The sequence below is a fragment of the Phocoena phocoena genome, chromosome 4 (genome assembly GCF_963924675.1).
Source record: "Phocoena phocoena chromosome 4, mPhoPho1.1, whole genome shotgun sequence".
Classification (NCBI taxonomy): domain Eukaryota; kingdom Metazoa; phylum Chordata; class Mammalia; order Artiodactyla; family Phocoenidae; genus Phocoena; species Phocoena phocoena.
Genome location: NC_089222.1, coordinates 61,618,936 through 61,641,287, shown reverse-complemented (window position 1 = coordinate 61,641,287; position 22,352 = coordinate 61,618,936). Strand labels below are relative to the sequence as shown.

Below are 22,352 nucleotides of genomic sequence, written 5' to 3'. Positions count from 1 at the left end.
CTGCATTGGGAGCATAGAGTCTTAGCCACTGGACCACCAGGGAAGTCCCCACCCTGATTTTATTTTAATGCCTGCTAAAAAGTACAGCTGACCCTTGAACAACTCCAGGGTTAGAGAAGTCGACCCTCCACACAGTCAAAAATCTGAGTATAACTTCGGAGTTGGCCCTCTGCATCCTCAGATTCAGCCCTATAGTACTGTTGTATTTACTATTGAGAAATCCACATATAGGGGGACCTGCACAGTTCAACCCAATGTTGTTCAAGGGTCAACTGTATAGGCTTTTGGAAGCACACAAATTTAAAAATAACAACTCTCATTAACTCTAAAAAAGTATGAAGTTAAAAACCTCTTTTCTGTCTGGATTTATGAGCATATGTAAAAACCACAGGTACTTTTAAAAAAAGTGGATCAGGGCTTCCCTGGCGGTGCAGTGGTTGGGAGTCTGCCGGCCAATGCGGGGGACACGGGTTCTGCCCTGGTCTGGGAGGATCTCACATGCTGCGAAGCAACTAGGCCCATGCAGGACAGCTGCTGTGCGTGTGCTCTGGAGCCCACGAGCCACAATTACTGAAGCCCGCGTGCCCGGAGCTCATGCCCCGCAGCAAGAGAAGTCACTGCAATGAGAGGACTGCGCGCCATGGTGGGGAATTGGCCCCCCGCTCACTGCAACTAGAGAAAGCCCAAGCGCAGCAACGAAGACCCAATGCAGCCAAAAATAAATAAATAAAATAAATTAAAAAAAAAAAGTGGATGAGCATTTAAGGTGGGAAAAAGGTCCCATGATGGCATTCAAGGAAAGAATTGAAAACACATGGGACTGATTCGAAAAAGACTCCTTTTGTAACAGTAAACTGATGAAACCTAGGGAAGCCAAACCAGAAAACAGCTTATAATTTTTAGATGTTGGTCTCTGGCACAAAGCAGTACTTAGAAATGACTCATAACATTTTATATTTTCATACCAAATATACCAGCCTCTGTACTATTCTTAAAATCCCAAAGATTTTATGAAAAATACGAGCATTACAAATAAGAGCTAAGAAGAAACTAAAACTACAGTCCTATAATTAAATATTGTCACACTTCTTTAACATAACTAAGAAAACATTTTTAGAGTTCAGTGATTAAATTTGTACATTTAATCATTCCTATGTGTGATCTACTTCCTCCATAATAGAAAGAAAAAAGCTACAAAACAAACCAAAAACCATGAAAAACAACATAAAAAGAAGCATTCAAAACTGTAATGGCACTGTTATTAAAATAAATGAACAGAAGCTTTATTTCAGTCACACACTTTCTATGACACAAAGTGATTTTTGTTGGCTACGTGTTCCAATGTACACAGTACATCTGGGGAAGAATGATTTAACGTATTTTACCAAATCTACAAACTTAATTGTGAATTACTGTTTCCTAGATATAGACTTTGAATAAAATACATCTATACGAAGGTATTATAAGGACAAGATAATTTTACACTGTTAAGAGACCAAAGCAAGGTGAGAGGGAATAACTTAAAATGTCCATGATCGAAACACAATTTAATTTTAACTTTTTGTATCATGTTACATAATTTTCATTTTAGGATTTAAGGTAGTTTGCCATCTATCAGACCAGTCTGGGCTTCCAAGAACTCTGGCTTACTGCAGAGGTGGGTTGGAACTGGCTTTCCAGTTACAGGCTTCAAAATTTAGTGATCTTTGACTCCAAACATCTTAAATCATCTGCAAATACTTTACTACAGGATGTTCATCTCTTATAGGAAGCTCATCTCTTATATTACCTCCCAAACTTGATTTCCCACTCCAACATACACCTCTAGCAGCCCCTGTGGAAATACTATGGTGACCCCTCAAAAAAGTAAGCACAGAATAACTGTATGATCCAACAATTCCACTTGTGTATAAACTCAAAAGAAATGAAGAGACTTGAACAGATATTTGTAAACCCATGTGCATGGCAGCATTATTCACAATAGCCAAAAGGTGGAAGCAACCCAAGTGTCCATTGACAGATGAATGGATAAACAAAATGTGGTATGTACAATGGGATATTATTCAGCCTTAAAAAGGAAGGAGATTTTGACACATGCTATAACATGGATGAACACTAAAGACATTATGCTAAGTGAAATGTAGCCTGTGACAAAAGGACGAGGTTTTAAATTTATTCCTCTTATATAAGGAATTATAGTTGACAAATTCGTACTTTGCCAGGCATTTATTCAAGGGGGGCTGGGGAGGGGAGAGGAACAGGGCATTAGTGTTTAATGGGTATAAAGTTTCAGTCTGGAAAGATCAAACAGTTCAGGAGACAGATGGTGGTGATTGATGGCTGCATTACAGTGTGACTGTACTTAATACCACTGAACTGTATATTTAGAAATGGTTAAAATGGCATATTTTATCTTAAGTATATCTTACTAGAATTTAAAATATGTCAATTTCACCCATTTGGGACTTTACCATGGATTTTCTGGATTACAAGAATCCTATTTGGCCATAATTCAACTGTGACAGTAAATGTCTTGTATTTGCTAGACTGGTGATTTGAAATCACAGAGACATTTACGATAAAAATAAATGTGTGAGGTAGTTTTAGTTTAGATCAAATTTAAAATCATAGATTTCACTAAGGGAGAATTTAAGGTTTCTGTAACCAAGAACCCTAAATTGATTTTTTTGGTTTACCTATCCAGTTGAACACCGGCTGGATAAGGAATGAAACTAGTAACTCTTCTACCTGTGGTATCCAGACTGGAGACAGAAGAGTAAAATGGAATTTCTACTAAGGTTTCCCAAACATTTTTAAGCCTTCTCCCTCTCCACTCACAATCATAAACAACAACGGCAACGAAGATGGCTTCCTACGTCCTCCTCAGTATATCAGAAGCAATGGGGTTACAGTTCTGAGGCCAGAGACAAATATCCTTTACACAGAAAACACATCCCTTACAAAATATCTTCAAAGTGTAATATTTTAAAATATATATCAATCACAAAGACACACCCACAAAATTCTAAATAACATTAAAAAGTATATTGAAATCAACTATACTTCAATTAAAAATAAATAAAAATTTAAAAAATAATAAACTGGCGAACAGTATATTGAAGACAAAGAATAGAGACAAAAATTGACACAAAAGGTAGAAAGAAGTAGGGTGGAAGGAAGATACACAATTGTCCTGTTAATTTTATATATAGGAAACTTGTTTTCAGGAATGCCTGAACCAACAAATTGGAACCAAATAAATAGCAGCAGCGGCAATAACAAAACCCAACAATCTTGTACCTACTACCAGTCTCACTTTCCACAACCTAGACATCCTACCTTTCATCCTGCCATAATTATGAACATTTTAAATGTTTCTCAAAATTGGTAACACTCTTGCTCTTATGTTGAATGAAATTGTATGCTGTTCCTGTTACCAGATAGCTACAATTGAATACCAAGCATTAATATTTAGCAAATCAACCAAAATAACACTATCACTGAAATACTATTTCTGAATGACCATATAGTTTGCTTTACAGGCTTTTCTACTCACCTATGTTTTCTGATCAGTTGCTTAACTGTGTTTCCCTATTCTCATTGAGAGAAATTATATGTAATGGTTCTCAATTAGAGCTAAGAGATTACATGCCTCAAAGTTAAAACTCCTTTTGGGGAATGAGCCTAAGGAAAGGAAGGAAGACTTCTGGAAACCATTTTCAGAAATGAGGTTGGTACTGATTTTCACAATGATTTGAGGGGTGGGGATGTCTAGTGGCATTTAGTAGGTGGGTGAATGGGTGGGGCAGAGATATTAGACATTCTTCAATGAACATCAGAGTCCTGACAACAAGGAAATGTCCTGTGAACCAGACAACTTTCAAATGCCCTGCCTGATATTCACATTTGTAAAAATCTCTTTAGAAAAATATGAACCTCCTCTTTAAAAACAAACACAAAATGCTTTGCATGGATTTGTGAATTTTTCAGCAATGCAACTACCATGTAAAATGAAGGAAGATAACATTTTGTCAGAACTTCCCAGAGTGTTCACTGTTTCAGAAAACTGCATCACCAATGGAAATGTCACTTGTATATGAGTCACCAATACACTACACTTTCAGCAGTCTGCACTAGTAGCCATGAAGTCACACTGATTACAGCATTTTATTATTCACTACCTTTAGTGTAGTTACGGTTGAGTACTTACATACTGAAACAGATATTATTTAATATAAATGTATTTATTTTTCCTTCATACTAGTTTCCTCCATAACTAGGGTTATAATGTTGATTTTTTGTTAAAAATCAAGTTATATATGTAGCAGGTTATATATTTAAATTATATTTCAAGATAAAAATGGAAAGAACATTTATGAAATATCTGTTAGAAATAGGGGGCACTGGGCCCAACAGGATTGAAAACTATGTACTTTTATGGCCAAAATCTAACCAATATTACAAGTACTATCTTGGGTTTATAATAGAATCCCCTCAAGTTAGAAGCTGCTGCTTATACCATGAGCAGAATATCAGTATTCAAACTAGGAAACTACAACAAATATTTCCAAGTACATATTTAAACAGGCTTAAGTGTTACGGAGAAAAATTCTAAACAATAACAACATAAAAATATATTGAAGTCAGAGAATAGAGACAATGAGTGAATCCTATTTAGTTAAGAAAAGAACTAAAACAAAAGGTAGAAAAAAGTAAGGTGGAAGGAAGATACACAATTGTTTTACTAATTTTATATGCTGGGAACCTGAGAAACATGCTTCAGAAGAAAGTAAAACATGTCTATATAAGATTAAAAAAAAAAAGAACTTAGCAAATCCTAAACTATTGCTATGAAAATTTGATAAATTTTAAGCATGGAAATGATTATTCAGCAACACTGGGTCAAACTGACATAATTCTGAAAATGTATTTTTTAAAAAACACAAAAGAATATGTTCGCATATTTTCAGTTCTTTTGGCAAACAATTCATTTACCCTGTATAATGACTATTAAAATTCTACTGCTGATCTGCAAATTCTTGCCTTTTGGTATTTTCCGGCACGTAATGAAAAAAATTTACTTTAACAACCAATCAAAGAGTATTTACTGAGTACTTAACTAGGTGCTTTTCAATGCACTAAGGACCACTGATGATAAAAAGGAATACGTGACTTAGTCCTTGCCCACATGGAGCTGATGAAACCTTAGTATTTTAGGCCCTACAATTTATTACTTAGATATCACCTGATTTCCTATTTCCTCTCACATATTTAAGATCAAACTAGAATTATTTTCTGGTTTGAATATGGTACACCCAGCATGGATATCTACTAAGCAACTTTATGTAGAGTTTAGGAGAGAGGGTTGGACTTGAGATTGGAAGCCAGCAAGCATAATGATGGTGGTTAACGTCAAAGATATGTATGAGACTGCCTGTTAAGAGAGTACAGAGGAAGAGAATAAGGGTAGGAGATGGAATTCCGAGGGCTATCATTTAAGATACATGTGGGAAAAAAGGAATAAGCAAAAAGGAAAAAAGATCATCAGAGCAGAAGAAAAACAAGAAGAGTAGAATGGCAGAAACCTGGGAAGAAGTTGCAAAAAGGAATTATTTCATATGCTGCAAAGGAAGTAAGAACTGAAAAAAAGACAACTGAATTTAACAATTCGTAAATCATCAGTGGCTTCTGCCAACGCAGTTTGAGTACAGTTAAAAGGGCTACAGTGGATTAATGACTGGGGATGGAGAGGAGGGTGGGGAAGTGGGGATAGCGGTTAACAACTGAAAAGCTGGATCAAGCGAAACATCTTTCGTAAAAGCAAATCATAAGCCTATTTTTATGTTTGAAATGAAGAATCTGGTAAAGAGGAAGAAAAAGTTATGGGAAGGAAAAATCACTGAAGGATCAAGGAAAAAGAAGAGAAAACAATCAAGAGCCAAGGTATAAAGCATTAACTGTGGAAATGGACAGGATCTCTAATTCGAAATGGAATTTAAAAATTTGAACATGAAAAATGAAGAAAGCTGAAATCATATACTATTAAATTTTCTATTTTGGTAATTTTAAGAAATACCTTTATGATGAGTTGATACAGTCATCAACTGAGTAACTAAGTTCAGTTACTCAGTGTTTACAGACTTCCTATCTTCCTATGGCTTTTTGTATACACTCACATCTAATGGAAACTGACTGCTGCCACAAATCAGATCACCAATTCTTCCCTATAAGATTCAATTAACTCTAAACTTCACATTCACTTTTTAAAAAACTTACTAATAGGTATTTCTTTTATAACAAAAAAAACATAATTAGGAAACTTGGAGACACTAATTATTAATGGTCATCACACTGATTTCTGATAACCAAAGGCAATGGTTCACAGAGTTTTGGATTTCACAGAACAGTAAAAAAAAATTTAACTGGAAAACTAACATAAATTTGCCAACTTCTAATTCTTCTAAGCAGGAATATTAATAAAAAAGAAAGGAAAACAACCTAAGACTTAGTTCTTCTCATAAGTCTGAGAAACTATCACAGCCCAGTGGAGCCTAAGAACACATGAAGACTAAATGTAACGTGTTATCCCAGATGAGATTTTTTTTTTTGCAATACGCGGGTCTCTCACTGTTGTGGCCTCTCCCGTTGTGGAGCACAGGCTCCGGACGCGCAGGCTCAGCGGCCATGGGCTCCGCGGCATGTGGGATCTTCCCGGACCGGGGCACGAACCCGCGTCCCCTGTCTCGGCAGGCGGACTCTCAACCACTGCGCCACCAGGGAAGCCCCATCCCAGATGAGATTTTGAACCAGAAAAAGAATACTAGTGAAAACCACAATGAGATATTACCTCACACCCATTAGAATGGCTATTATCAAAAAGACAAGAAATAACAAGTGTTGGTGAGGATGTAAACTGGTACAACCACTATGGAAAACGGTACAGAGGTTCCTCAAAAAATTAAAAATAGAACTACCATATGATCCAGCAATTCCACTTCTGGGTATTTATCTGAAGAAAATGAAAAACACTAATCTGAAAGATATATGCACTCCATGTTCACTGTGGCATTATTTACAATAGCCAAGGTATGGGAAAAAACTGAATGTCTATCAACAAATGAGTGGATAAAGAAAATGTGGTGTGTGTGTGTGTATATATATATATATATATATATATATATATATAATAAAATATTATTCATCCATCAAAAAGAATGAAATCTTGCCATCTGCTGCATCATGGATGGGCTTTGAGGGCGTTATGCTAAGTGAAATAAGTCAGAAAGAGAAAAGACAAATACTGTATGATCTCACTTATATGTGGAATCTAAAAAAAACTCCAAGTTCGTAGATACAGAAATAATGGAGAACAGACTGGTGGTTGCCAGAGGTGGGGTTGGGGAGTGGGTGAACTGGGTGAAGGGAGTCAAAAGGTACAAACTTCTAGTTATAAAAGAAATAAGTTATAGGATATAATGTACAGCCTGGTAATTATAGTTAATAATACTGTATTGTATATGTGAAAATTGCTAAGAGTGTAGATCTTAAAAAGTTCTCATCACAGGGAAACAAATTCTGTAACACTGGGTGGTGATGGATATTAACAAGACTTACTGTGGTGATCATTTTGCAATATATACAAATATGAAATAAAGTACAGGGTTTAATAATAACGTATTAATATTGGTTTATTAGTGTAACAAATGTAGCACAGTAATATGTTAACAATAAGAGAAAGTGGGTGAGAAGAATGTATAGGAATTCTCTATTATTTTTGCAAACTTTCTGAAAATCTAAAACTATTTTTAAAAAAAAGTTAAAATGACAGTCCTCAAAAACAAGGACATATATAAGTTTAAGCAAAGACAAAGACACACACACACACACACACACACAGACGTGTGTGTTACACTGACCTTGCTTTTCCCATTTTGCCATAGACCACTGAAAACTTTATCTCCATCTACAGGAAACATCATTTATTAGGGAACTCATGGTCTAAGAGACTATATAAAGATTGATAAAAGCATCTCTGATTATTTAAGAATTTTGACTTTTCCTGTCTCATAATAAATTCCTAAGTTTCTTTCTTTTTTTTAAATTCTGCAAATATACGATGGAAAAAAGGATGATCAACACTCACAGGTAAGCACTGCATCAATTCCCTTTAATGTTGCATAGGAGTTGGACACACAAAGTCTGAAGGTCTGCACATCTAAGTTAGAGGCCAGTTCTTCCACAGTATTTAAATTTCAATAGGAGGGACTTCCCTGGAGGCACAGTGATTGAGAGTCTGCCTGCCAATGCAGGGGACAGGGGTTCCAGCCCTGGTCCGGGAAGATACCACATGCAGCAGAGCAGCTAAGCCCGTGCACCACAACTACTGAGCCTGAGCTCTAGAGCCTGCGAGCCAGAAAGACTGAGCCTGTGAACGACAACTGCTGAAGTCCATGCTCCTAGAGCCTGTGCTCTGCAACGAGAGGCCACCTCAATGAGAAGCCTGCGCACCTCAACGAAGAGTGTCCCCCGCTCGCCGCAACTAGAGAAAGCCTGTGTGAAGCAACAAAGACCCAACACAGCCAAAAATAAATAATAAAAGAAATTAAAAGAAACTTTCAATAGGAAAAGACAAGGTTAAGAACTACTTCCCTGCCTTTCAGTAGTAAAAAAAAAAAAAAAAAAAAAAAAAAAAAAAAATCAAGCCCATCCTCACATCTTTGTTAGTTTTCTGAACTAATATATTAAAGAGCATAGTGGAGAAGTGAGGTAAGGAAGGATATCTATATTCGTTTTGTAGCTCATGAAATGCAGTAGTGAAGAAACAATTCCCTAGGTAAAATGTGATTAAGACTTGAACTGACTTATATACTACTCAAGCTTTATCTATCAATTGCACTCATTGCAAAAGACTCTTCAAAGCAAAATCTTAAAAGACCAATATGTAACACAAGTATTTACTGAGGAGAATGTGCTTGATACTATGCTAGGCACTGCACCAATTTAAGTAAAAATATTAGACCATTATGAAATATCAAGCCACTTACTATTTCATTTGTTAAATTACCCTATTGTTAAATTACCCTATAATTTATGATTTGTATGATTTCAAAAATAATTACAAATACTGTGAGCACTGGCGTGCTAGGTAATACGCTCAGTACTGTGGAAATACCAAAATGAGAAGGGCCTGAATAAAACTTCATTAAAAAAAAAAAAGGCCTTTTAATAAGCACAAAAAGTGAAACAAATATCAAGTAAAATGAGTAAAATTTTGACTGAAATAGCAGTAAGTCATTAGATGACTCGCTTTTTTTCTATAGAAAATTATCAAGTACATTCTTCTGAATAGTTAAATAACATAATTTTCAAATATAAAAAATAAAGTATGGCATAATTTCATTACAGATGTAATAAAAGTTATTAATAAAAATGGACAACTAGGAACTTCCCTGGTGGCTCAGTGGTTGAGAATCTGCCCGCCAATGCAGGGGACATGGGTTCGAGCCCTGGTCCAAGAGCAGCTAAACCCGTGCACCACAACTACTGAGCCTGCGCTCTAGAGCCCGCAAGCCACAACTACTCAGCCCGCACACCACAACTACTGAAGCCTGTGTGCCCTAATGTCTGCGTGCCACAACTACTGAAGCCTGCACGCCTAGAGCCTGTGCTCCGCAACGAGAGAAGCCACCACAATGAGAAGCCCGCGCACCACAACAAAGAGTAGCCCCGGCTCGCTGCAACTAGAGAAAGCCCCTGCTTTAAATTTAAAAATTAAAAAAAAAATTAAATAAAAAAAAAAAAGACAACTATCTTAACTCTTCAGCATTTCCAATTTCTATTTCAACATCACAAACTTCTCAAACTTCAAAATAGTTTGTGGTTCCTAAAGTTTAAGATGAAAAAGGAAATTTAAAACTGAAAATCTTTCAAAAAATTTGCCATGCTGTTCAAAATCAATTTAAATGTATTGCATTTGATATTAGATAACACATTCAAGAGGAGATATATATTAAGGTACAAGCAAGGCCTAGCTTCTTCTGGTACCTAAAATATTATGTCAACTTGAAAATGGCCATAGCTAACTAACTACAGGAACTCTTGATCACTTCTCTCCTTTTCCTCTACAAACCTGTCACCCCCATCTCCAGAGTACCACTGCTGCCTAAATTTCTTTCCCTAACTCATTCTTCTTGCCTCACTCTTGGATAGATTTAAAATGGCAGGATTAGGAAAGAGATATATAGGGAAAACTGCTGCTACTGCTAATTCTCTTCCACACTGCTAAATTCTCTGGAAAAACTCTCTGGGTTAAGTCCTGCCTCTGGCACTAATTAGTTACTGACCTTGGAAAAGTACATACTTTGAACTCCTCCTTTTACTTCACAAAAGCAAAGACGGACAAAAAAATTTTTTTTTTTAATTAAGACGACTTAGCTAGGCTTAAAGCAAGATAATCATTTCGGTAATCAGGGGCTGAGCCTTTGGGACTCTGGGTCTGGAAATAGGCAGTCTGAAGTTCAATCCCCTTTTGTACCAGGGTCCTAGAGTCAGGTTCAACTGAAAGGAGGTTGAAAAAAGCTGTGTACTTTTAAACATGTTTAAAACCTCCAAAGAGGTAACAGAATAATATATTTAAAAAAAAAAAACAAAATATTACAAGACAAATCGGCCAATATGCATCAAGAACAGACAGAAACGCAAGAGGTCCAATAATAAATTCTGGAAAAAAAAGTCATTTAAATTAAAAATTCAGAAGACAAGGATGAACTCTAGATTGGATATGGAGAGAACTGATGACTAGAAGCTAGAACTAAGGAATTCACACTGAAAGCAGCACAGAGAAAATAGATGAGAGATATGAACAAGAAGTTAAGAGCCAGAGCACAGATTAATATCAAGCAAGAGTTTGAGAATGAGAAAATTAAAGCCTGAGAAGCAATATTTAAAGGGAAAAAAAGATTATAAACTTTTCTGAACTGTAGAAATGACAGCTTTCAGATTGAAAATACACACAAGTGTAGAGCAGGAAAAACAAAAATCATATGAAACAACATGATGAATACAGGAGAGTAAAAACTGCAAAATATCGAGGACAAAGAGACAATCTTAAAAACAACGTTTAAGAGAGTATCAGCAAAGTAATGACAATTAGATTAAAAGCATATTTTACACCAGCAACAAATGTCCGAAAGCAACAGAATAAGTAGTGTCTTCAATATGTTGAGTGAAAGTAACTGTTAATCTAGAAATCTGAATCTACTTAAATTAGTATTCAATAATAATTATGAAATAGACATTTTAAGACATAAAAACTAAGAAAGTTTACCACACATGAAGCCTTGCTTAAAAATAACTAAAGGATGTATATTTCAGCAAGAATAAAAGTAAATACAGAGGGAAGAGATGGTATTCAAGAAATAATGGTGAGTAAAAAAATCACTGTAATCAATCAAAATGAGTAACAGTTAAAAAGTTAAGAGAACGTTTTGAGTTTAAAAAGAAGTAGAGGGCTTCCCTGGTGGCGCAGTGGTTGAGAGTCCACCTGCCGATGCAGGGGACACGGGTTCGTGCCCCGGTCCAGGAAGATCCCACATGCCGCGGAGCGGCTGGGCCCGTGAGCCATGGCCGCTGAGCCTGCGCGTCCAGAGCCTGTGCTCCGCAACAGGAGAGGCCACAACAGTGAGAGGCCCGCATACCGCAAAAAAAAAAAAAAAAAAAAAAAAAAAAAAAAAAAAAAGAAGTAGAACTAGAACACACATTATGGAAGAAAATATTTGCAAATCACATATCTGATAAGGGTCTTGTATCCAGAACACATAAAGAACTCTTACAACTCAAAAAAAAAAAAGGCAACTTAAATAGGGGCAAAAAGATCTGAGTAAGCATTTCACCAAAAAACAAACAAACAAACCCATAAAATACAAACAAAAAAACTGGTTAACAGGGACATGAAAAGATGTTTGAAATCATCAGTCATTAGGGAAATATAAATCACAACCATGAGTTACCATTTATACTCACAACCATGACTGCAATCAGAAAGGCAAAAACAAGTGTTGGCACACGGATATGAAGACACTGGAACCCTCATAAATTGCTGGTGGAAATGTAAAACGGTGCAGTTACTTTGGAAAACAGTTTGGCAATTCCTCAAAAAAGAGAGGTACCATATGACCCAGTAATTTCCACTCCTTAGGCATTTACCCAAGAGAAGTGAAATATACATCCACAAACTGCACATGAATGGTCAAAGAATCATTATTTCTGATAGCCAAAAGGTGGAAACAAACTAAATGTCCACTAATTGATGAATGAATACACAAAATGTGGTACATCTATACAATGGAATATTATTTGATATTAAGAAGAAATGAAGTACTGATATATGCAACAACACAAATGAACCTTGAAAACATTAAGCTAGGTGAAAAGACTACTGTGACAAAATACCACATAGTGTATGATGCCATTTACCTGAAATGTCTAGAGGAGGCAAGTCTACAGACACAGAAAGTAGATTAGTGATTGATTACGGCTGGGGGCCAGTGGCTTGGGGGAATGGAGAATGAGAGTTAGTGGATAGGGAGTCTCCTTCAGGGCGTATGAAAATGTCCAAACATCACAGTGTGGTGGTGGCTGCACAACCCTACGCAGTACGGTATGTGAGTTATATCTCAAGAAAGCTGGTAACAGAACAAAACAGAGCTAAACTATTATGTAACAGTAATGTGGAAGGTGAGAGGGCATACTGAGGTCAACATCTTCTAAATCCCTATATTATTTGTAGGTGGATAGAGATGCTCAATATATAGGCACAGCTAGGGAAAAAAAAGGATAAAAATACAATCCATAGCTTCTACATGATCAAAGGGAAAAAATATGAATAGAAACTTAACGAATTCAATGCAAAGCAAATCAAAATCCTAGAAAGATTTCCACAGAATTAGACAAACTGATTATAAAAAATAGCATATGGAAGAGTAAAGATCCCAAGCAATTCTGGGGGAAAAAAAAGGATTGGGGGTTCTGCCTGGCCAGATATCAAGACTTCTCATAAAACACTATAACTAAGATAGTGCCTTCCTGGTGCACCAACAGATCAATACATGAATGAAACAGAATAGAGAACCTAGAAACAGAACACAAAACAAAGAGAATGATGGTATATGACAGAGAAGGCAAACAACACTAGCTAGTGGGGAAAAGATGGCTCATTCAATGAACGGCACTGGGACAAATAACTTCTTATGTGGGAGAAAACAAATTCCCTACTTTATTCCATACACAAAAATAAATTCCAAGTATATTAAAGACCTAAATGTTGTAAAACTAAACTTTTAGACAACTTGAAGAAAACACTAGAAAAACAGCTTTATGACCCTGGTGTAGAAAAGGAATTCCTAAACAAGTAATAAAAAGTAGAAATCACTCACCTAATAAATTTACCTACAAATAAATTTACAACATCAAAAAAGACACCATCAACAAAGTTAAATACAAGGGGCAGGCTAAAAGAAGATATTTACAACATATACAACAAAGAATTGGCATCCAGACTACAGAAGAAACTAATAAGGAAAAGACACACCACCCAAGAGAAAAATGGGTAATCAGTGGAGGCTAACACAACGTTGTAAAGCAATCATACTCCAATAAAATAAAAAGAAAAGTGGGTAATCTATTCATATGAGTGAAACACAGGACACCTGAATCTCACTAGCAATCAGCAAAATGCAAATTAGGGCAAAATGATATACCTCTCACACTCATCAGATTGGTAAGTTTTTCAAGTCTGACAGTACAAAGTGTTGACCAAGATGTAGGAAAAGGGGAACTCTCATGTTTTAGAAAATAATCTGGCAATATCTAGTAACAGTCATAACATGCACACCCCATGACCCAGCAATTCCACTTCTAGGTATTCCAATTTAAAAAACCCACACATAAACAAAAATGATCACCGCAACATTTTTTTTTTTTTTTTTTTGCGGTACGCGGGCCTCTCACTGCTGTGGCCTCTCCCGTTGCAGAGCACAGGCTCCGGACGTGCAGGCCCAGCGGCCATGGCTCACGGGCCCAGCCGCTCCGCGGCACGTGGGATCTTCCCGGACCGGGGCACGAACCCATGTCCCCTGCATCGGCAGGCGGACTCTCAACCACTGCGCCACCAGGGAAGCCCAACATTTTTTTTTAATAGGAAAAAAACTGACATCAATTCAAATATCCATTAGTCCTCGAAGAATGGCTAGGGCTGGGGTTGCTTCATTTTGGTAGCTCCAGAGCCTAGCAATATGCTATCACAGGTGTATGTTCAGAAAATGTTTGGGTGAATGAATAAATAAATGAGAAAGAAACAGTGTTACCTATGAGTAGATGCAGAGTTGAGAAACAGCTTTTATTACATGGAGAACTAAAACAAAACAGACAAAAACCCTTGCTTTCATGGTATAAATGAGACAAATAAGTAGAGTACAGAGCATGTTAAATAGTGATAAGTGCTAAGAGAAATGAAAAAAGCAGTGAAGGGGATAGGGAAGTATGGGGGTGGGGATTTACAATTTTATACTGAATGGCTGGAAAAGGCCTCACTGATATGGTAACATCTGAATAAAGATTTGAAGGGAGTGAAGGAGCCAGCAGATACCTAGGAGAAGAACATTGCAGGCAGAGGTAACGGCCAAGGCAAAAATCCTAAGACTGAAGTACGCCCGGCACTTCTGATGAATAGCAAGCTCTGTGTGGATAAAGAAAAGTGAGTGAAGAATGATGGGAGGACTTCCCTGGTGGTGCAGTGGTTAAGAATCCGCCTGCCAACGCAGGGAACACAAGTTCAATCCCAGGTCCGGGGAAGATCCATCCCACATGCCAAGGAGCCAACTAAGTCTATGTGCACCACAACTACTGAGCCTGCGCGCCACAACTACTGAAGCCCTCACGCCTAGAGCCCGTGCTCCGTAACACCGCAATGAGAAGCCCATGTGCAGCAACAAAGACCCAACGCAGCCAAAAATAAATAAATAAATATATAAAAATTTAAAAAAAGAATGATGAGAGATGAGAAGTGGTTTGGGGAGCGGGGTGGATACAGATCTACTAGAGACTTTGGCTTTTACTCTGAGCAAGAAGGCAAGTCCTCAGGAAGGTTTTAAACACAGGAATTACATGACCTAACCTGTGTTTTAATAAGATCACTCTGGCTGCTATGTTGAAAACAGACTGCAGGGATAGAAGGGATATTTAATGATGATACTGGCAATCACAAGGTTCTTTGGGGTATCTGGACAAGGTCCCTACTTGAGTGCTGTTAGGATAATTGATATTCCACTAATGCTTGACCTCTCTAACCAAATGAAAAATTGGGTATCTGAGAATATAAGTGTGAACATAGAGATAAAATAAGCAAATACTCTAAGCTCTCGGATCTTAAACATTTTTGAGGTTAAAATTTACTTGGTCACACCAAAAAAATACCACTGTAGGCCTGTGCTTCCCTGACCTACTCCTCCTCATTCATTCCTTGAGAGAAAGGCAAAGAACACAGGTACTTCCAAATTGATGCTGAAATAAACCTGATACTCATTCACTTAGTTAACCAACATTTGGTGGGCGAGTACCTACAATATGGGCCAGCTGCTGTCTTGAGTGCAAGGGCTATAAAGATGAACAAAATATGGCCCATCCTAAGATATTTACAGTCTAGTGTGTGAGCTACCTAGACTTACATAATGTGCCATAAAGAAACACAAGCTCACTTTTAATGTTATACAGCAGCACTAACAGAAATATAACATGAGCCACAAATACAAGTCACATATGTAATTTTAAAATTTCTAGTAACCTTTTTTAAAAAGGTAAAAAGAAACAAGCAAAATTAATTGCAATATTTGACTTTACTGAATAAATCCAGAATATTATTTCAACATGTAACAATATAAAAATTGAGATTTTTACAGTTTTTTATATCATTTTTTAAATCCTAGGCATATTTTATACTTAAGCATATTTCAACTTGAACTAGCCACATTTCAAGAGTCTTGAACAGCATAATTATGCAGAATAGACCTATTTTTTAGAAAACTGAAAAGAATTTGACACAGGTACAGGGCAAAGTAAATTAGTAGAGGGAGGCTTGAACATGTTCACAGCTGAAAGAAAAAGAGTAAACATACTATAGATAACTGATATGGAGTGCGGAGAGCAGGATGAAACAGCACGAGTGGACTGGTTTGTTTGGAAAAGAGGACCGTCGCACCTTCCTCTGTGACAAGTGGAAAGGTTAGAATTAAGATATAAACAAGTCTGGTGAATGCGAATGGGTTGAGAGTTTAGGTTAAGAGCTTCCCGTTTTTCTCAGTGAATCAGAAGACAATCTTACTAGCCTCCTTCCACCACTGCGGATACAAACCTGAAGGGACTACATTTATGGAACAATTTAATAAACTGTACCCTAGTATGACAACATTAAGTTGTGTTTTTAAAAATCATAGTAATTTTCTAGCTTTCTTATGGACTGGTCAATCTTTGAATTTTGTCACTTGATCTCTAAACACAGAAGCAATACTATGGATTCATTCTTTATTTTCTCACCTATTCATTTATTCAGCAAACATGTACCCAGTGTCTACTCATGTCAAGTACTGTGTGAGACAATGAGCATACAGAGATGAATAAGGCCCTCAGTGACCTACATTTGTGTCCCCAGTACTTAGCTTATTATGTCTGCACACAGTAAGTGCTTTAAAAACACAGCACTACATTGCCCTGTAAAGAAATATTACATGTCAACTAAAATATGAACTGACAAAGACTTTCATTTGTCTAAAGTAGCGCTGTACAATAATTTTCTGTGCTAATAAATATGTCCTACTCTGAACTGTCCAATATAGTAGCTAACAGCCACATGGATTTTTAATTAATTAGAATTTTAATAGCCAAGGTGGTTAATGGCTACCACAAAAATCTAAATATGAGAATACAGTGAGTAGCTAATGGCATTTCCACTATTATAATCATGGTGCTGTCATCTCTAATGAGTTAACACACATGTGATGCTAGAATAATACCAACTGTACCAGAAAGACATCATAAGAAAATTTTCTTAGTGTAAAATAACTTTAGCATTATGAGCCCAAAAAGAAAGAACAAAAGAGAAAGAAAAAGAAGAGGATAGTCCAATCTTTTCAGTATACTTCCCCAAAGGAAAACATCAACTTTCTGACAACCTCCTAATTTTTCTCATTGTGTCAAGAAGTGAAAATAGTCTGCGGAGATAAGGAGTCAAACTTTTTTTAATTAGAGAAGAATTAATAGAACATATGAGTTGTTTCAGTACAAAATGACAATGAACTTTTTTTTTGACAAGACAATGTAACTTGTTGAAAATCGGGATGCATATAATGAATAAAGTGTTTTTATAACTCAAAAAAACCTGTCTTTGTGGTCTGCTTATAAATTTCTCCAAATCTGTCCTAGTTATCTGAATTTTCTTAAGTGAACCAACCTATTGCTAAAAGACTCAATTCATTGAGCAACTGGAAGTATAATTTAAACTAGACTTTGAATTGAATAATTCCTGGTGTAGTAACCAGAATGGCTGTTTATGACTGGGATAGTAAAATACACTTTCATTACTCTGTGAATCCACTATCCTTAATGTATAATTTAAGTGACTGTACAAAGGTAATCAGAGAAACAAAGTCCTACATGGGCACAGGTCTGATTACATACTTCGGTACTTCCATACTGATAACTTAAAAGTAAAACCAGTGAAGTGAGCAACCAATGTCAGAGAGAGCATTTTTTGTGTACAACGAACTTGTTCAACTTGTTAACCACCCTGTAAGGCAGCTGTCTTGTAAATTAACCACACAACTCCCTGCCCTTCCTTTTAGTTGTGTTCAGCTGAAACCATTTAAAAAAAACATTACCAGACTGCCTGTCTTGAAGATGAGAATGGTTATACAATCAGGATTTTATTCAGGTTAACAAAAATACCTAACACTGAGAAGTGGTGTCTTAAATCTACTAGAAAAAACTTTAAGAGAACCACTAGCACACAAAAACACCATCAGGTAAACAAGACTTCTATACATGAAGATGGGCAAATCAAAGGCATGAGATCAGACCTGAAATAATCAACTTCTGAAGTTACCGAGCTGCCGCTTACTGCAACGAAGCCAAAGTATTACAACAATCTGGTATTATAATGACATCATTAGCTTGGTTTCCTAATAAGGCATATATCTGGGATATATGAATGCCCAATTACCTAAAAATAGAGAGCTAACATTTGTCTGAGGCAGTGGCAGGCAGTTCTAGTTTTATTTATAAGATTTTTTTTTTTTTTTGAGAATGATGCCCACTGCCAAATGAATTAACAGAAGGCTAGCTCTGAAACAGCATACTTCTTAGTCATAACAACAACAAAAAAATGTTCTTCCAGAGCAGGGAAAAAGAGGTATCAATGTTTTGGTCCCACAAAATCTTTACAGTCCCACAAAAACGGTTTTTGCTTCACGGCCTTTTGAATTCGTAAGTGAAAACACCGAGTTGTAACAGCATTTAATTACTAATGCGATTTAGAAATTAAGCCGCAAACAGTAACAGACCTCATCATGGAGGTAAGGTTAGGCTTCTTCAGCCAGGAGCAATTTCAGTCCTAACTGTCACGTTGCCTTAGTGGTGTATTTTGCGGGCTGCAGCCGCCAGCAGGCAAGAAAGTTTTCTCTGTGAATTAATTCTGAGAAAGGTGGCGCTTTTTATATGCCTTAAATCACCCTTTTCTAAGATCCTTTTTTTTCTCCAGGTGTTCCAGTAAAACTGAAAAGTTAACCATTGATTCCAAACCGGTCTCGTTCAAACTGCCTCGGGAGAGCGGAAAAAAAGGGAGGTTCGCGTTCGAAAAGTTTCACTTGGGGTTAGGGCGAGGACAAGGTAAGAAGGAAAAGTCCGCCATAACTACCGTACTTACCTTCGAAACTAGACGGGGTGTTGGAATATTCTTTCTTACCCTCACCCAGGCCTTGGGTAAAATTTCTTTCGTTGAGAGCGGTTAGACTAGGTAAGTGACCCTCCTCCTTGATAACGCAACCGCGAAAACAGCGAGGAGAGGGAGCTGGAGACAAGTCCTCACCCTCCCCTTCGCTCAAACGAGTCCCAAATTGTTAGAGGCAGGAAACACAAGCCTCTTTTCTCTCCCCAAGACCTACTCTCTTTCCGTGCCCTCGCCCGAGTTCCTCAGGAGGGACGCCGACCCGGCTCCGGACTCGCTTCTGATCGCAGCCGCCCAGGTGCGCCGAGGAGGAGGGAGTAACCGAGAAGCGCGGGCAGGAAGCGGCCGCCGACCTCGGCGGCCCGGGCTCGGCGGCGAGACGCGTGCCGGAGCTGCTCGGGGCTCTGCCGGCTCCCGGGCCCTAGCCCGCCTCCGCTGCGGCCTAGCCCGGAGCCCGCGCCCCGGCCTCGCGGCTCCGCGCCGCCGGCCCTTCCTCGCTACCTGGGCCCGAGAGACCGCGCAGGAGCAAGCGTCCGGGAGGTGAGGGGCGGAGGCACCTACCAGCTGCTGCCGGACCCAGCGCCACATGCCCCCGCCGCTGCCGTCCCGGTCCCGCGGGACGCGGGGGCCGAGGGGCTGCAGGTGGAGGCCGAAGAGCCAGAGGGGGAAGCAGGAGGGCCCCTCCGGCTGAAGTTCCGCTCGCCGTCGCGCCCGCCTCACTCCCCGCGCCAGGGCCCCATCTCGCCGCGCCGGCCCCGAGGTCCTACAGGCGCGGTCCCGGCGCCGCCCACGCCCGGCGCAGCTGAGTCCACTGCCGCGCCGCAGCCACCTTCATTATTGACCGTTGTCACCCGCAGTACCGCCACAACCCCACCCCCGGCCCCACCCGGGCCAGCCCCCGGCGCCCCGGCCCGCCTCCGGACGTGACGAAATTGGCTGCGCGGACGGAGGGCCCAGGCTCAGCCGCGTGGGTGGAGAAGGCGGCGAGCGTGGAAGGGGGCCGGGCTTCCGAACTCGGCGTCTGGACTCTGCCCCTCCCCTCATTTCTGGGGTAGGATTTAGTCGCGTGGGTGTGTCTGTCTACCGAGTCTGCAGCTCCTGGCCGACTCCTCTATTCCTACCTCCTGTTGCGGGTCTGCTTCTGGTTCTCTGCCTTCTTTGGTTCCCCCAGCAGCCCGACACGCATACGCAAGATCAGGAGTGTAGTGACTGAAAGTTAATTCCCGGAGGTCTCCAGTTTCGGTTCAGTGAAATTGCCAAAGCCTTTGTCTCAACACTTAATGCAGCTCTCTTTAGCAAAGGACTGAGCTGGGGCTAGGGAAATCTTGATCACTTCAGTAATTTTGAAAGGGGATGCAACTCCCCTGGGCCTGGTCCGGTGCGGACTAGCGTTTCCGGGAGAATAGAAAGATACGCTGTCTTGCAGTGCTAAATTGAACAGGTTGGGGGAAAAATACTTTCTGTGGGAAGGTAGTTGTTTACTGTTAACTGCCGAACTCCTGCAATCAAAAACACCTCATCAGTAACAAGACGTAGATAAGAGAAGGATGTGGAAAAATAGAGGTAAGAAGGAATATAACAACAACTGGAATAAAACTTTGACTTGGAAGGCTGAAATGAAGTGCCGGGTCTCGGTTTATTCAAAAGCAAGCCCGTATACATCTTGAGTGTTATGTATGTGTATTGTGTGCAGTATTTTGCTAAATTAAAGCACATTTCACCATTCGACACACAAGAGTTAAAGAATTTTTTTTATTAAGCGAAAACAAATCTAAATGAGATTAGCAAAACTAGGCAAGTTTTTTGCATATATAAACACACAGTCTTTTAGTTTCAATAGACATTCCTTATTATATAATGATTATCCAGCACCACAAATAGAGCCTTTCCTTAGGAGTATTTATGGTCTGTAAAACCAGAAGTGGAATTTTACATAATATATAAATCCAACTATAAAAATTAACTAGATATCTAAAGAGAAAAAGTAATCTCACTTTTGTTCTTCTAACTGAACCTTGCTTTATGACCCTAAAAGGAAGTTTGAGATACATTTACTTATCTGTAATAGGGATAAAACATTACTACCATTCATGGAGCACTTGTGTGTCCCAGGCCCTGTAATAAACTCTTTACTTGCATGGTCTAATTTAACCCCATCAATCCTTTGAAGTTGATACTACTGAAGTTGATACAATATTATTCCCATTGTGCGGATGCAGACATGGAGGCGCAGGTTAAGTAACCTTAAGCTATTGTAAAGAAAAATAAGCTATTGTAAAGAAATACAATAAGCTATTGTAAAGAAAAATATGAACATACCTATTTTTATTCGTCTGCAAGTGGTCTGAATAAAATTAGGCCAGCAAGTTTTTATTTATATGCCACTAAAGTTTGTCAAGACAAGATAAGCAATAGAAATCTAGAGGACATTTTGTGCGTTGTTATTTAACTGTGTCCCAATTTTCAAAAGGTGGAAGTGGGAGGAGTTGATGCTAAACGCCATGGTGGAATATGGTAAGACGTTATCTCAAGATAGCTGTGTAAAGATAATAATTGTAGCTCAAACTGTCAGTAACAGAATGAGTACTCATGGCAGTGTTTTGGTCTAAGCATTTTTCAGGAGCAATATTCTACACCTCATATTAATCTAAGAAGCATAAAATAGAGTATTTTTATACTGTAGATTATAACTCTTTAGTGGTGATTTAATCAATTTAGTGTGTCATGAGCCGTCATGATCAGTATCTTGAAAAAACAGAACATAAAACATCGGAATATATTGCTTAGTGTGAATAATATGTACTGTTTTGTGAAACTTGTTTCAGGTGTGTATGTGTGTGTGTGTGTGTGCGCGCGCACACACACATCAGATCACAATATAAAAAGAATGTCTTCCTATTGGTTGTGGTTGGAGAAGTTTGAAAACATTGAAATCAGAATATACAGGACTTAAGGCAAGCACCAGCTGTAAAGGAAAGAAAGAAAATATATTTGCAGTCAATGGTAGTTCATTCATTCCACAGCTATTTCTTCAATGTATTGAACACCAAATGTATGCATAACAACTGCCTAAAATTAGGAGGAGACACAAGTGCAACTTTTAAGGTGAGCCCTTCTCTCTGGGGAGAGTTTACAATCTTGTTGGAAAGAGAAGTTGCAGAGAGGAGTCAGTTAAATAACAGTCCAAGGCAGTATGAGATTAAGTTCTAAACTATACCAATAATAGTCATTAATTTCAGAAAACTGATGTGGGCAATAGCAGTTGAGGAGCGTTCAGAAGAAAGGAGGTGAATTTGAGCTGAACTTGAAATGGGAGGATGAAGGTGGGAGGGAAAGGCTTTCCAGCAGGAAGAAGTGCGGA

At 38.5% G+C, this 22,352-nt stretch overlaps 1 protein-coding gene across 1 annotated transcript in view; it reads right to left on the bottom strand.

The window, feature by feature from the left end:
* The window catches only part of ATP11B (ATPase phospholipid transporting 11B (putative)), a 118,874-nt gene extending 98,839 nt beyond the window's left edge, over positions 1 to 20,035 (bottom strand). Inside the window, exons 1-4 of the mRNA XM_065875823.1 lie at positions 19,878 to 20,035; positions 19,209 to 19,820; positions 18,971 to 19,143; positions 16,170 to 16,258 (exon numbers count right to left, since the gene is read on the bottom strand). Coding sequence (XP_065731895.1) covers positions 16,170 to 16,258; positions 18,971 to 19,143; positions 19,209 to 19,820; positions 19,878 to 20,035 — 1,032 coding nt within the window. The remainder of the gene's footprint in view (positions 1 to 16,169; positions 16,259 to 18,970; positions 19,144 to 19,208; positions 19,821 to 19,877) is intronic.
* Between the last annotated feature and the right edge of the window lie 2,317 nt (positions 20,036 to 22,352).